General features: G+C 36.8%; 1 protein-coding gene and 1 long non-coding RNA gene across 2 annotated transcripts in view; one reads left to right on the top strand and one right to left on the bottom strand.

Moving 5' to 3' along the window:
• LOC126354274 (disintegrin and metalloproteinase domain-containing protein 22-like) overlaps positions 1 to 12609 on the bottom strand; it is a 901625-nt gene that overhangs the window by 14769 nt on the left and 874247 nt on the right. The window contains exon 25 of the mRNA XM_050003815.1: positions 6488 to 6676. Within this exon, the coding sequence (XP_049859772.1) occupies positions 6488 to 6676 (189 nt within the window). The remainder of the gene's footprint in view (positions 1 to 6487; positions 6677 to 12609) is intronic.
• LOC126354275 (uncharacterized) lies at positions 6665 to 9238 on the top strand. Its single transcript, XR_007565287.1, has 3 exons — positions 6665 to 6749; positions 8212 to 8414; positions 8944 to 9238. It is a non-coding gene; the product is annotated as an uncharacterized LOC126354275 (long non-coding RNA).

The raw sequence follows: 12609 nt of genomic DNA, 5'->3' as shown, positions 1-12609 counted from the left end.
ACTGTATAGTTTCGAGTGTGCAGCCTTTTTCAGTGCATGCATGAGCACAATCCAGCCATATCTACAGCAGAGCATTAGTTCTCATCAGTTTATAAGGATGTACATCGAACATTTGATTGATATACTTTCAGTTTTGTACATGGTGGATGGACAATACATCCTGCGAAACAATACAAATTGCGTTCTCTGAATAATGCTTAGAATAGATAGTTTGGTAATTGACTGATGGTAGAAATATATTAGATCTAATGGCAACAAAGAGACATGGCCTCTTAAAGAATGCCCACATCAAAACTGATATCAGTGACCATGAGACTGTATAGCAACAGTGGTTACCAAAGTAAAAAGTTAACTAAATCAAGTAGAAAGATTTATTTGTAGTAAACTGCATAAAGTGGCAGTACTGCCATATCCCTTGAGGCAACTTGAAACTTTTAGTTCTTGACAGTATCATGTTGAGAAACTATGGTTCAAGTTCAGAAAATTAGTTGAAGAAGCACTGAACAGATATGTACCCAGTAGAACTGCTCACAAAAGAGGAAACCCTCCACAGCATACAGTTTAGTAAAGAAGCTTCTAAAGAAGCAGTGATTACTACACAATACATGTAAAATAAGCATAGGGCTATTAGATAGAGAGATAATAAATGAAATGTGTTTGGCTGTCAGAGGTGTAACGCATGAAGCCTTGAACAACTACCACACCAGAATCTTATTGAAGTATCTCCCACAAAACCTGAAGACATACATAAAGGCTGTCATTGGCTACAAATTTACTGTCTACATACTTATAGATGAGATAGGAACCAAAATTGAGGACAGTAAAGCAAAAACAGAAGTTCTGAACTCTGTTTCAATTGTTCCTTTACTAAGCATGTTGCAGAAGTACTGCCAAAGTTTACTTCCTGCACAACTGCAAAGATGAGTGCGAGAATCTCTTTCAGAAACATCTGAAATGATTAAAATACAGGATGTACATGAAGTCTGGGAACACTTTCAGCTGTTTATTGCACAGTCTTGCGACAAAAGCTCCATTCAAATTGGATTGCGACAAAAGCTCCATTCAAATTGGAGCTAGTGCAGAAGCTCAATGACGGTGACAAAGACAAGCATTTTGAGTTTTGTTCGCAGTTGCAACAATTGAATGAGAATGGGGATGGCATTTTTGATCGCTTAATTTTTAGCGAACAAGCCGCTTTTCACACTAATGGGAAAGTGAACGGGCATAATTGTTGAATCTGGGGTACAAAGCATCCACACAAATGCATTGAATTTGAATGAGATTCCCCAAAGGTAAATGATTTTGTGCCTTGTACCATTGAAAACTATACTCTCCTTTTATCTTTCAGCAGGATTGGGCTCCACCCCACTTTCATCATGAAGTTAGTGGGTGGCTGAAAATGGAACTGCTGCATCGATGGATCAGCGTTGCTGTACAGATATCATGTTTCATGAAATGGCTTCCCCGATCACCAGATCTCACTCTGTGTGACTTATTTCTGTGGGGACACATTAACGATCTAGTATATGTACCGTCTGTACCACGTGATGTAGCAGAGCTCCGGGAGAGAATACGGTAAGCGACTGCCACAGTTGACGATGTCATGCTGGGGCAGGTATGGCAAGAATTCGATTACCATATTGACATCTTCCGGGTCACTCATGGTTCATATATATGTCTGCTTGTGTCTGTGTATGTGCGGATGGATATGTGTGTGTGTGTGTGTGTGTGTGTGTGCGAGTGTGATCTGACTTTAAAGTGATGCAAAGAGGGGAAACTTGCTTTAAGCACAACTGGAGTCACTTAACTCACAAAAATACCTGGGTATAATAATTTGTGAGGCTGTGAAATGGAATGATCCCATAGGATCTATCTTATGTAAAGTAGGTTGCATTAATGGCTAATTGGTAGCATACTGTGAAAATGCAATCAGTCTACAGGGGAGACTCTTTACTGAACACTTGTGTAAACTATCCTAGAATATTTCTCAAGCAAGTGGAACCCCCTAATAAATAAGGCTAACATGACTGTATACAAAAGGGGCAGCAAGAATGATCACATGTTTGTTTGACCACCAAGAGAGTGCCACAAAAATACTGAAAAATTTGAAGTGAAAGACTCTTAGAGAAAGATGCCAGCTATTTCATGGAAGTCTATTTCCAAAGTTTCAATAATCTGTATAAAGTGAGGAATCTATGAGCATACTAGAATTCAATAATTTCTTCATGTACAGGTCCACAGCCTCAGTATATTGGCAAAATGATGTAACCATTTTAATCACCATAAGCTGTCAGTTTTATTCCTTTAATGCACCACACATATATAAATTACATTACTGGCCAGTTTTGGCCTTAGGCCATTTTCAAATGCCTGCAATATGATATCAAAAGTGTAGTAAATAGGAAAGACATCACACTTCTGTATTGCAGTTGTTTAAATTACTTAAAAGATATTGGTGATGTGTAGGTCACATTTAAAAACTTTGTTTCATGTTATGCGGGGAGAGACATGTTCCAACTCACACACATGTTCAATGTTACAGATATGGTCTTGCACATACCAATCACCTTACAAGAACAACTTTCACAACAACTCATGCAGGCAAAAACCTTACTAACAGGTAGCTTACTAGCCCTTGAATATTCATCGAGCAGCATACCATGTATTTTTCTGCACTCACACATGCGTGTAACTGCTATAAATCGTGGAAAACATGTATCACCCCAAGAGCATGCTGAGATCTGTTTGCAGAGACAGAATTAACGCCAGAGGGAGCTGCCATCATGTAATCACAATCTCGTGCACATGATGTTAATTCTTATTACACTTCTTAAATGATGGACTTTGACCATACTTATAACAATTATAAGCATACTCAAATTTTTGTTATTGTTGCAATGAGGCTATCTTTTTAAAAATTGGCCTCAATTTTATATTCCATTTTGAAAATGGCCTCCATGCTTGCAGTCATTACACAAATCATAAAGTGGCACACTGTAGTAAAACAGTTCTTAATTTTGATCACAGTCCCATGTCACATTGGTCTGTGAAATCGGAATATCATTCACAGTATTGTTAAAATTGTTTACAATACTGTAAAGTATTAAAATGATTTACATTTATTACTGGTGTATAAAAATAAGCACATTTTTGGCAATATTTTTACTGCAGCTATCTCATGTTTCATTTTCCTAAAGTAATGTATTAAAGTTAATAATTTTCATCATATGTAAAATTACAAATCCACTTCTGTGTGGAGCTCTGCAACCACCAATTGGATTTCATTCATTGGAGGGCAGTTATTTCTGTGCTTTGTGATGTATATGTATAATGTCACTCAATGTGTTGTTGGTATGGTAACCTATATGAATGTTATTCTTATGTAACATGTTTGTTCTTTATCTGAGATGGTTCCAATGTACGACATGACAGCATGTTTCTGATTGTCTGCATTAACTTCTCTAGCTAGTGTGATTTTGTCCTAAGAAATGACAGCCTACTGTGATTAAAATTATTCCATCATTTAAGAAATACTAGAATCCCCTTATCTATCACTCCTGCAGAACCAATGATTAGGCTAATTATAGCATCAACAGCTGCATTTAAGCAAGCATTCTTCCCATGCTCCATATGTTGATGGAATGGGAAAAAATCCTAATACATGATATAATGAGAAGTACTCCCTGCTAGGCACTTGACAGTGACCTGCACAGTATGGACGTAGACGAAGAGGTAGAAACAATGTTCGTCATATTACCAGAAGGGGTGAAAATCAGTCTATCTAATGCAGTAATTATCCAACATACTCTTATTACATGTGTGAATTGGTGAGTTCTTGGGCTCTGAGCCAAGTACGGATGTTCTGATGGTTTGTACTTATGCAGAAACTTGAAAAGGGGTTTACAAATAAAACTGTAACACAATGGAAACAAAACAAAGGAGGTTTTATTTCATCCAGCAACATCCTGATAGGTTACACATCAAGAGTAATTATTTTGGTATGAGTTCTGGGTAGCAGAAGTGCTGATATGAGCCTGACTGAAAACTTGAACAAAACCTGGATAGAATCTGGGAGGTATACTTCATTCACTACACGACAAATCAAGATCAATTTTGGTGAAATTGCTCTTCAAGGCTCTCCTCCATTATGTTGTGGAAACATGATGCATGAATTAATTACTAATTTCATTTGATGGTTCTAATATCCCTGCTAAATAAAAGGAGACACTCAGCTCAACAGCCGGAAATCTGCTGATTGCACTGTAAGGAAGAATTTTGTGTGTTTATCATTGGCCCAACAACTGTCATGCTATTTGAAACCGCCTTTGGTCACTGGCTAGGCGTAAAGTGCTGTTCCCCACTGATCATGCTCATTTGTCATGTTCTTTGTTGCCAACTTGATCAAATAGGGTTTGTAAATGTATCTATTCCAGTTAATCTTGGTGTTGTGTGGATTTCTTAGTGATGGTATCAGCTTTTGGATTTGATTATGATACGATCATATGGTAATGGTGTTACTGATAACTGTGAGTTGATAGATTGTCAAGGTAATACATACGTAGCATCTTTGCACCTTTGGAGTGTCTCTTGGCATTAATAAAGTGGTGTATGGACTAAAACCGATGTGTTAATGATGACTCCTATGAAAATGCCTACTGCATCGCCCAGTCACACAACATTGCCCCACAAATCCTGAAACTTCTGGAGCAGCAACAAGAACACTCAACAGTGAGAAGAAATGCATCAGCAGAAATTAGCACTGTTGTAGCAAGAAAAAGAAGAGAAAAAGGAATTCGTTCAGCAGCAGTTAGTATTGTTATAGCAACAGTATTAGCAGCAAGTTATAGAGGGAGCCTCTAACAAAAAATCCAGTGCTGCCCCTTATATTCCCATCTTCCAGTGAGGAAATTGTGGGTGCAATGTCTCCCGACATAAACTACAACTACATTTCCAGGTATATGTGTGAAACCTGTCCACTAGTAGTAACTATTTGAGCTGCTCAACAAGCTAAATACTCTAGCAGACTCCAGTAGCTTGTCTGAGATTGGATGCTATTCCTCCTTTCCTTGATAGCTACATTCTGGTGAAGAATAATGCTTTTCTGAACATTAAAAACTTTGGCCAAAGAGGTGAAAACTTATAGATAATAGGTGCTGTAGTAATTCTAGATATTCTCAACGATTCTGTAGTGGTGCATGTATGAACAACATAAATAATAGGCTGTAGTTCAGGGAAATGTTATGTTGAAGTTGTTACAACCATGAACAGTAAGGTCACTTCACAAAATGCAGTTATGCTTTAAGAAGGAATTGAGTTGTTTTGCATGAAGTCAGAATGTATCCTAAGTTCCATACATCTCACAAAAGTGAGCTGCTGCTAATTTCCCTGGCATAACTACTAGAAACAAGCATACATATAATCAATGGGGAAGAAATTTTATGTATCAATCATGTATGATCAGTGTTTAGCATCCAATAATGAAAAGGCTGCTTAAAACACCACAGAATAGCACTACACAGAAAATTGGCGAATATGATCACACTGTTAGAAATGAGAATCTTAACATATTATATAGTGAAACTAGCTACTTGGTACAGCCAGAATCAAACAAGTAAATGTAGTAATGTAGTGTACACAATATACTGCTGAGCAGAAGAATATAATGTGGAGGGTGTTGTAACTACACCACAACAATTATTTATAATATAGTTGTGGACAGTAATTTACTAGGGACGTAAGTCTGGCACCCAGGAAGGCAGCATGGTGTTGTACTGGTAGAGCCATTGAAGTTCCAAAAAACTTTATTACACAAGCTTTACAATTCTGGAAAGTCACCTTTTATATCTTAACATCTTTCGTATTTGTTATGTTTACCTGCTCCCATATATACGTTTTTCTTTCTCTTCTGTTTTCTCATTGTTGCTGCTCTTTATTTGACCTATTAAAATACTTATTAAACACCTCCCCCTTCTATCTCTGTAGTCCTTTACAATCATAATGTGCACTTGTCCAAGATAACAATAAAATCTTCTGTACTCTTGTCTTCCAGTATTTTAAGAGGCTACATAACGTGCTCTTGAGATGCACAGAACAACTTTTTGATTATAAATGCTTCTATGCCCAAGAAATGTGTTTTGTCTCCTATGTACAACAAAGAGAAAATTATAAGCAAAACAGCTAGCTACTTTCAGAATATTATAAAAGAAACCATACATTTTTCCTTTCTTTTCAGATTATAGTGTTAAGTTTTTCCAAAATGTAACATTTTATGAACTTGAAAGCAAGAAAATAAAACCTTTTAATAAAGACACCCTTAACATCAGTCAATTTGTATTTTTGAAATTGTAATCTTGTAGCTATACTGTCAAAAAAATTCAATGTGGAGATGCAAATGTACTATACATACTGGGGGAGACCAAGACTTAATAACTTTGAACAGACAAGTGGGGTCAGAAGAAAATGGGTGATTGTCAGCCTCGATACCCACCTTTCACTGTCTGGAGTATCTGCACAGAGTTGCTCCCCTCCTCTATCACGATCTGCTGTTTCATAAATGCCTTCCTCTTCTTCTACATGTTGGTGGTGATGGTGGTGATAGCTCTGTGGATGACGACCACTGGGGTGACGATAGCGTCCATACACAAACCTCGGCTCCTCCTCACGACTGCGACATCGTCTGTGATACAGAAAAAAAGAAAACCAAAATTACTTCATACAATCATAGGCATGTTAAAAAGTGTCTCTTCAAGGTAACTAATATTGTGTGACATTTTGTTATAAAACATTTAAAAATGACAAGTTTTCAGATGGTTTGAAATAGTGCTCCTGTTTATAGCAATTAACAGGCCAATTGATGGGAACAAATGACAGATACTTAGTGAACTTTACACTGGTGTGTTGTTTGCTTCCAACAAAAAAGAAACCATAATCTGGATTATATTCTGATACTCTTGCTGTAACTTTATCTAAACTTCAGAAATTGTATGTCGCAACTCCTATTATATTTTGCATTATTTACAGTCAATGATAGAAAACTGGAAACAAAATATTCACTTTATGACATATGGTAAAGAAAATAACTAATAAGGCTGCTGCTGATGCATAAAAGATTTCAGAGTGTTCATCCTAACTGTTAGCTTTTTAGCCCTGTTATTTTATGGTATGCTGTCAGTTACAGATTACAGACAATTTGTAGTGCAAACCATGTTATAATTGAGAAATAGAAATTTTGGGCAGGGAGAATGGAAAAGGGAAATAATAAGTGAAGCAATCTTGCTGCCTCTATGAAAGAAACATATAAACCATACTGAAACATTTGCATCTGGAAAAATCTCCAGACCTCCGAACTCTGCTATAAAGTAACATACAATTGCAAGTGTCATTTAATTGTTATAGGCATATATCTCTGAAGCCAGATTTACATCTTTTAAAAATACAAAGACGTCTAGTGATCTGCTAATGATAAGTTAGCACAATATTTGTACTGCTGGTGCTTCAGGTGTATATAGGTGGCAACTGGATGTTCAGCAAACTACAGAGGATGTGGGGGAGGGGGCTCATCTCGATGCAAATATTCTGGCATACATAATATTTTCATTTATGATGTGAGCATGATTGTCTCATAAGATGATGGACACAGCAATTGCTCATAAGATGATGTCTACAGCAATTGGTACCAATAAATAGATGACGCCATTACAAAAAATTTAAAATGGTAAAACGGCAGAAATGAGAGAGGAGCAAATGAATGGATAAAATGTGTCAGCAGTGGTTAATGGAGCACTGAGAATAATTATAATCACTATATACGAGAAGAATACGAGAAGAAATATGGCCCTAAACGGTAATGAAAAAGAAAAGGAGAAATGTGATTACTTGCTCAAGTGTTATATAATGTACACAGATTTCCTCCTATAGCATTTCTGAATATTTCTAATCTTTTTAATGTACAATAGACTGTTCACAACACATTTAATTTTTTAGATGTGTTGTGAGGCTATTATTATTATTATCCCTAATAGCTTAAATAAATGTCTACAAGCTGTGCCATGTTAATCCCACACATTCTTTTTAATTATCTTTTATGCTGTGAATACATTTTGTTTAAATCAAAAGTAATTCTAAAATGTTACTCTGTAAGATGCCAGTAAATAAATATATTCAAAACATAATAATTGATATCTCACAAATTAATGTTTTTCTCTGTTGCAGTTAAGATACAATATGAAAGACTGACCTATGGAAAACACCATTACCTTATTTTTACCAGGCAGAAGTGACACTAACAATCAACTGCCAAAGCATTCAAAAAAAGTGCCAGAGTTTTAAGCACTCCAAAGAAGCAGTTGAGTTCAAGTAATACTATTTCCGAAAGCTGGCTAAATCCTGAAATTGACAGCAGCGAGATTTTTTAGGTAAATCTAAATGTGAATTGAAACTGATAGGCTAATAGTAAATAGAGGTGGTGTATTTGTTGCAGAAGACAATAAACTCAAACAAAAGTGGATATAAATTGAAGCTGGATGTGATAGAGTTTGGGTAAGACTCAGTATCAAGGGTGGACATAAGCCTCTAATGAGACATTTTTATTGATCACCAGACTCCTCCCCAGGTGTGACCAAAGCAATTTGAGAAAACTTCTGATCAATAGAACATATATTCCCCAAGGATACTGTTATCACTAGAAGATACGTAAATCACCTAATGGTTGACAATTTATGTACATAGTTATAGTTTTGTAAGTGTGGGCATGACAAGACATCCTGCGAAACAATACTAAATACGTTCTCTAAAAACTGTTTAGAACAGATAGTTTGGAATCCCACTCTTAATAAAAATATTTTAGATCTAATGGTAACAAATTGAACTAACATCTTATGCTAGATGGAAACTGAGACATGTGTAATGTGGTGCAGCACAGCACACATTTTTGTAACTTCACAGGTTCAAGTGGGACCGTGCAAATTGGGACGAGATGTGACTGGATGTGACATGCGTCTACGCCAGGTCACACAGCGTTGTGGTTGTGGCACAGTTTCTCGCACTGCATGCCACGCCAGTACTGTGAGAGGGGTGAGGTGGGAAGCAGGAAGGCAGTTCTGCCATATGCTCACCCTGGCATGGCGCATATGGTCAGTGGAAGTGTTGCCCATCCGAAAAATATGGCCTTAATGGATAGGGTTTCGTTTTTCGCTGTTTAAGCACTCCATCTCATTTTGATAGTACATAATATTTTCAGTTACCCATATGTGTACAGTTTTTTTTATTATTTTGTCAAGAACAATGCACAGTTCTATAACTGGTGTGCCATTAGCCTCTGGGATTATATCTTCTGCCTCCACAATGTTTTCAGATCATAAGAAGGGATATATGATTCATAATGAGGGTAGTGAATAAGGAAGTATGGAATATTGTCAAATCACATGATCTAGAAGCAAGGCAGGAAAGTAAAACAAGGTTATCTACTTGCTGCCTGTTACGCTCACGTATCTCTACGATTTGTTGCAAAAAGTTGAAAAGGCATAATTTCCACAGATATGACTCCTTTGTTCTTCTGGTAAAAAGTGTCCAAGATACGAAGTACGTAAGTTTCACTATGTACATGTGGACATCACATTTCCACTGCAAGCTAAAAACAGTCAAAAAGCGGTCACAAATAACAATGTTTTAATTGGCTCGCCATGATGAGAAAAAGCATTTCAATGCTTACATACACATTATCAGCATTAATAAACTAATTATACAACAGGCTGCACACATGAAAAAAATGGTCAGTATTATTACGAAAGTACGAGTATCCTGAAATAGTGTGGTGATTATACATATATATTTAATTTGTTGAATGTATTGCTGACAAAGGCAGATATACTTTCATGACAATGTTTTTTGAACGATGTCAGCTCCCATTCACAAGGCATGCATGGCTAGCTTCCGCATTCTTGTTGCATGCGTTATTTTCAGCTGCTGACAATACACTGACCATTGTGTTATGCAACAGATCAATTGTTTATTTTTCTCAATATCAACTATTTTATTTGTGAATCATGCATTATCAGTTTGGCAAGCCTTAGGTGAGTAATCACCATCTACCTTGTGCCTATCATTCCATCTGAAGGGAATGCTCATAATTATTTTAATACTGCTCAGCTCAAGAGAAGGAATTAAATCCTTTTGTAAATTTCCATTACAGTCGTTCAGTGTTAAAAATCCGATGGGTTACGGAGATTCAACCAAAATTCGAACAGAATTGGCAATTTATTTTTATGTGAATTGTTAACCTTCTCTCTTTCGAAGAAGCATCACCATTTATGAGTAGCAGCCACATTTCTCTTGTTGACAGGTTTAATAGTACTTCCTTTGCCAAAACACAGTATAATTTGCACTCATCTCACAGCAGCTATTGCGACAGAATTCTGAACCAGAGTGCCTCATTAAACAAGTAATTGGCAATCGGAGAGCTCAACAGCTTACGAAAAACCTCTGTTAGTTTGCAGTAACGTATGAGAAGAAATTCCATGTTTATTTTCATACTAGGAAACTCGTTTCACTAGCTGTCGGCAACTATTAAAAAATTACAGTCACTGGAGTGGAATAAATAACAAAAGGAAGTATAACTACTGATATATTGCCATAGATACAAAAGTTCCGTGTGTTTATGAATTGGCAAAATACTCTCTGCCTTGTGTGCTATCATTCACCAAAATCTCATTTCGATGTCTTGAGCAATTTAGGAGATATAAGGGATGATGTGAATATTTCATTCTCATTGTGAGACCAGGAGTGAGCGCACTACATAGGATCAACTTTCTCAAGATTGGAGGCAGATAGAGACGTCCTCCATAGTCTAAAGAAAAATTCAACATGTTAGCTAAATTTCATATGCAGCAACATATGGTGTAAATGCACCAAACACAAAATCATAGCAAACCCTATTTTGCATTGCAAACTTTTCGAATTTTGCACAGCATCTTACTGAAATGTGTACACCACAATAAGTATGAGCACTAGCGAGATGATGGGCAGTTTGACATGAAGCTGACAAGCTACAAGCAAATAAAAATGAAGTATTTTTACTGAATAGTTTCTGTAAAATTGTTTGAGTAGCGCATGTGCTTTGTTACTGTCAGTGCAGAGCGTTGCCAACCGGCGTGTGCAAAGTATTTGTACTCGTCTCTATCATTGGACCCGCGTGACATGTGCGGAACGTGCGCGTCGCGCTGTAGTGTTGTGTCACGTCACACATGCTATATGCCTCTCAGTTTGCATTTAGCCTTAAAGCATCTCCACTTTGAAACTGATATCAGTGGCCCTGAAGCAGTTGTAGCAATAACGATTACCAAAATACAAAAGGCAACTACAACAAGTATAAAGATTTAGATAATAGTAGACTAGATAAAGAGGCAGTAGTGTCATGTCTCAAGGAGGAACTTGCAACATTTAGCTCTGGGCAGGGGTGTGAAGGAAAACTGTGGTTCAAATTTAGAAAAACAGTTGATCAAACAATGGACATACATGTATCTACTATAACAGTTCATGGTGGGAGGGACTCTCCATGGTATGGCATCTCTATAAAGAAACTTCAAAAGTGTCAGCGACTACTGTATAATATGTGTAAATCAAAGCATGTTGGTACAGATAGGGAGGTGCTGAATGAAACATGTTTTGCTTCCTAAAAGATGCATGAAGCCTTCAGTGAGTACCACACCACAATTTTATTGAAATACAGATTTTCACGGATGACAGTGACTGGAATTGAGGGTAGCAAAGCAAAAGCAGAAATGCTGAACTTCAGTACTACACCAGTGTAATTCTTGCATCATTGATAAGATGGGTGACATAGATTTTACTGTCAGAAGCATTGTGAAAAAAGTGAAACCAGTAAAATTGATCAAAGCTCCAGAACCTAAAGGAATTCATGTCAGTGTCTGTATAGAATGTATGTCTGAGTTATTCTCTCTTCTGACCATAAAATACTCCAGATCACTCTAATAAACAGCTGTGGCCAATAGTTCAAAGAAAGTGTAAGTCATATTCAGTATTTTCTGACCTCAAACGTAATGAGGTCTGTCGGACAGAATGACCTCCCCCATGCCAGTCAGCATCGATTCCAAAAATATTAGGTCTAATGATGCAAACAACATGACAGCCTGAAATCCGCTGATTAAGGCAATCAGATGTGGATGCACTGTTTCTTTGAACTCCAAAAATAATTTGATTCAGTGCCACGTCAGTTGATATAAATAGAAGTATGATCATATGAGACATAAAATTAAATTTGCAACTGGATCACGGATTACTCAATACAGAGTATGCAGCATGTTATCTTGAATGGACGATCATCAACAGTCAACAGTCATCAACATACTTGGAAGTAACTTGAGGCATGCCTTTGGGAGTGGGTTGGGAAGCTGGCTGTCCATATTGTACATTAATTATCTTTAATTCTATACTTCTGGAGATAAAAAACTTATCTATAATGAAGTACTATTTGGAAAAAAAGCTGCACAAATAACGAGTCAGATCTTGATACAATTTCAATGTGGTGGAAATATATGCATTTTTCTTCAAATGTTCAGAAATCTAAAACTTTGGACCCCACGGAACAAAAAA

The sequence above is a fragment of the Schistocerca gregaria genome, chromosome 3 (assembly GCF_023897955.1).
Source record: "Schistocerca gregaria isolate iqSchGreg1 chromosome 3, iqSchGreg1.2, whole genome shotgun sequence".
Classification (NCBI taxonomy): Eukaryota; Metazoa; Arthropoda; class Insecta; order Orthoptera; family Acrididae; genus Schistocerca; species Schistocerca gregaria.
Note: the sequence above shows the minus strand (reverse complement) of the source record. Positions and strands in the feature narration are given on the sequence as shown.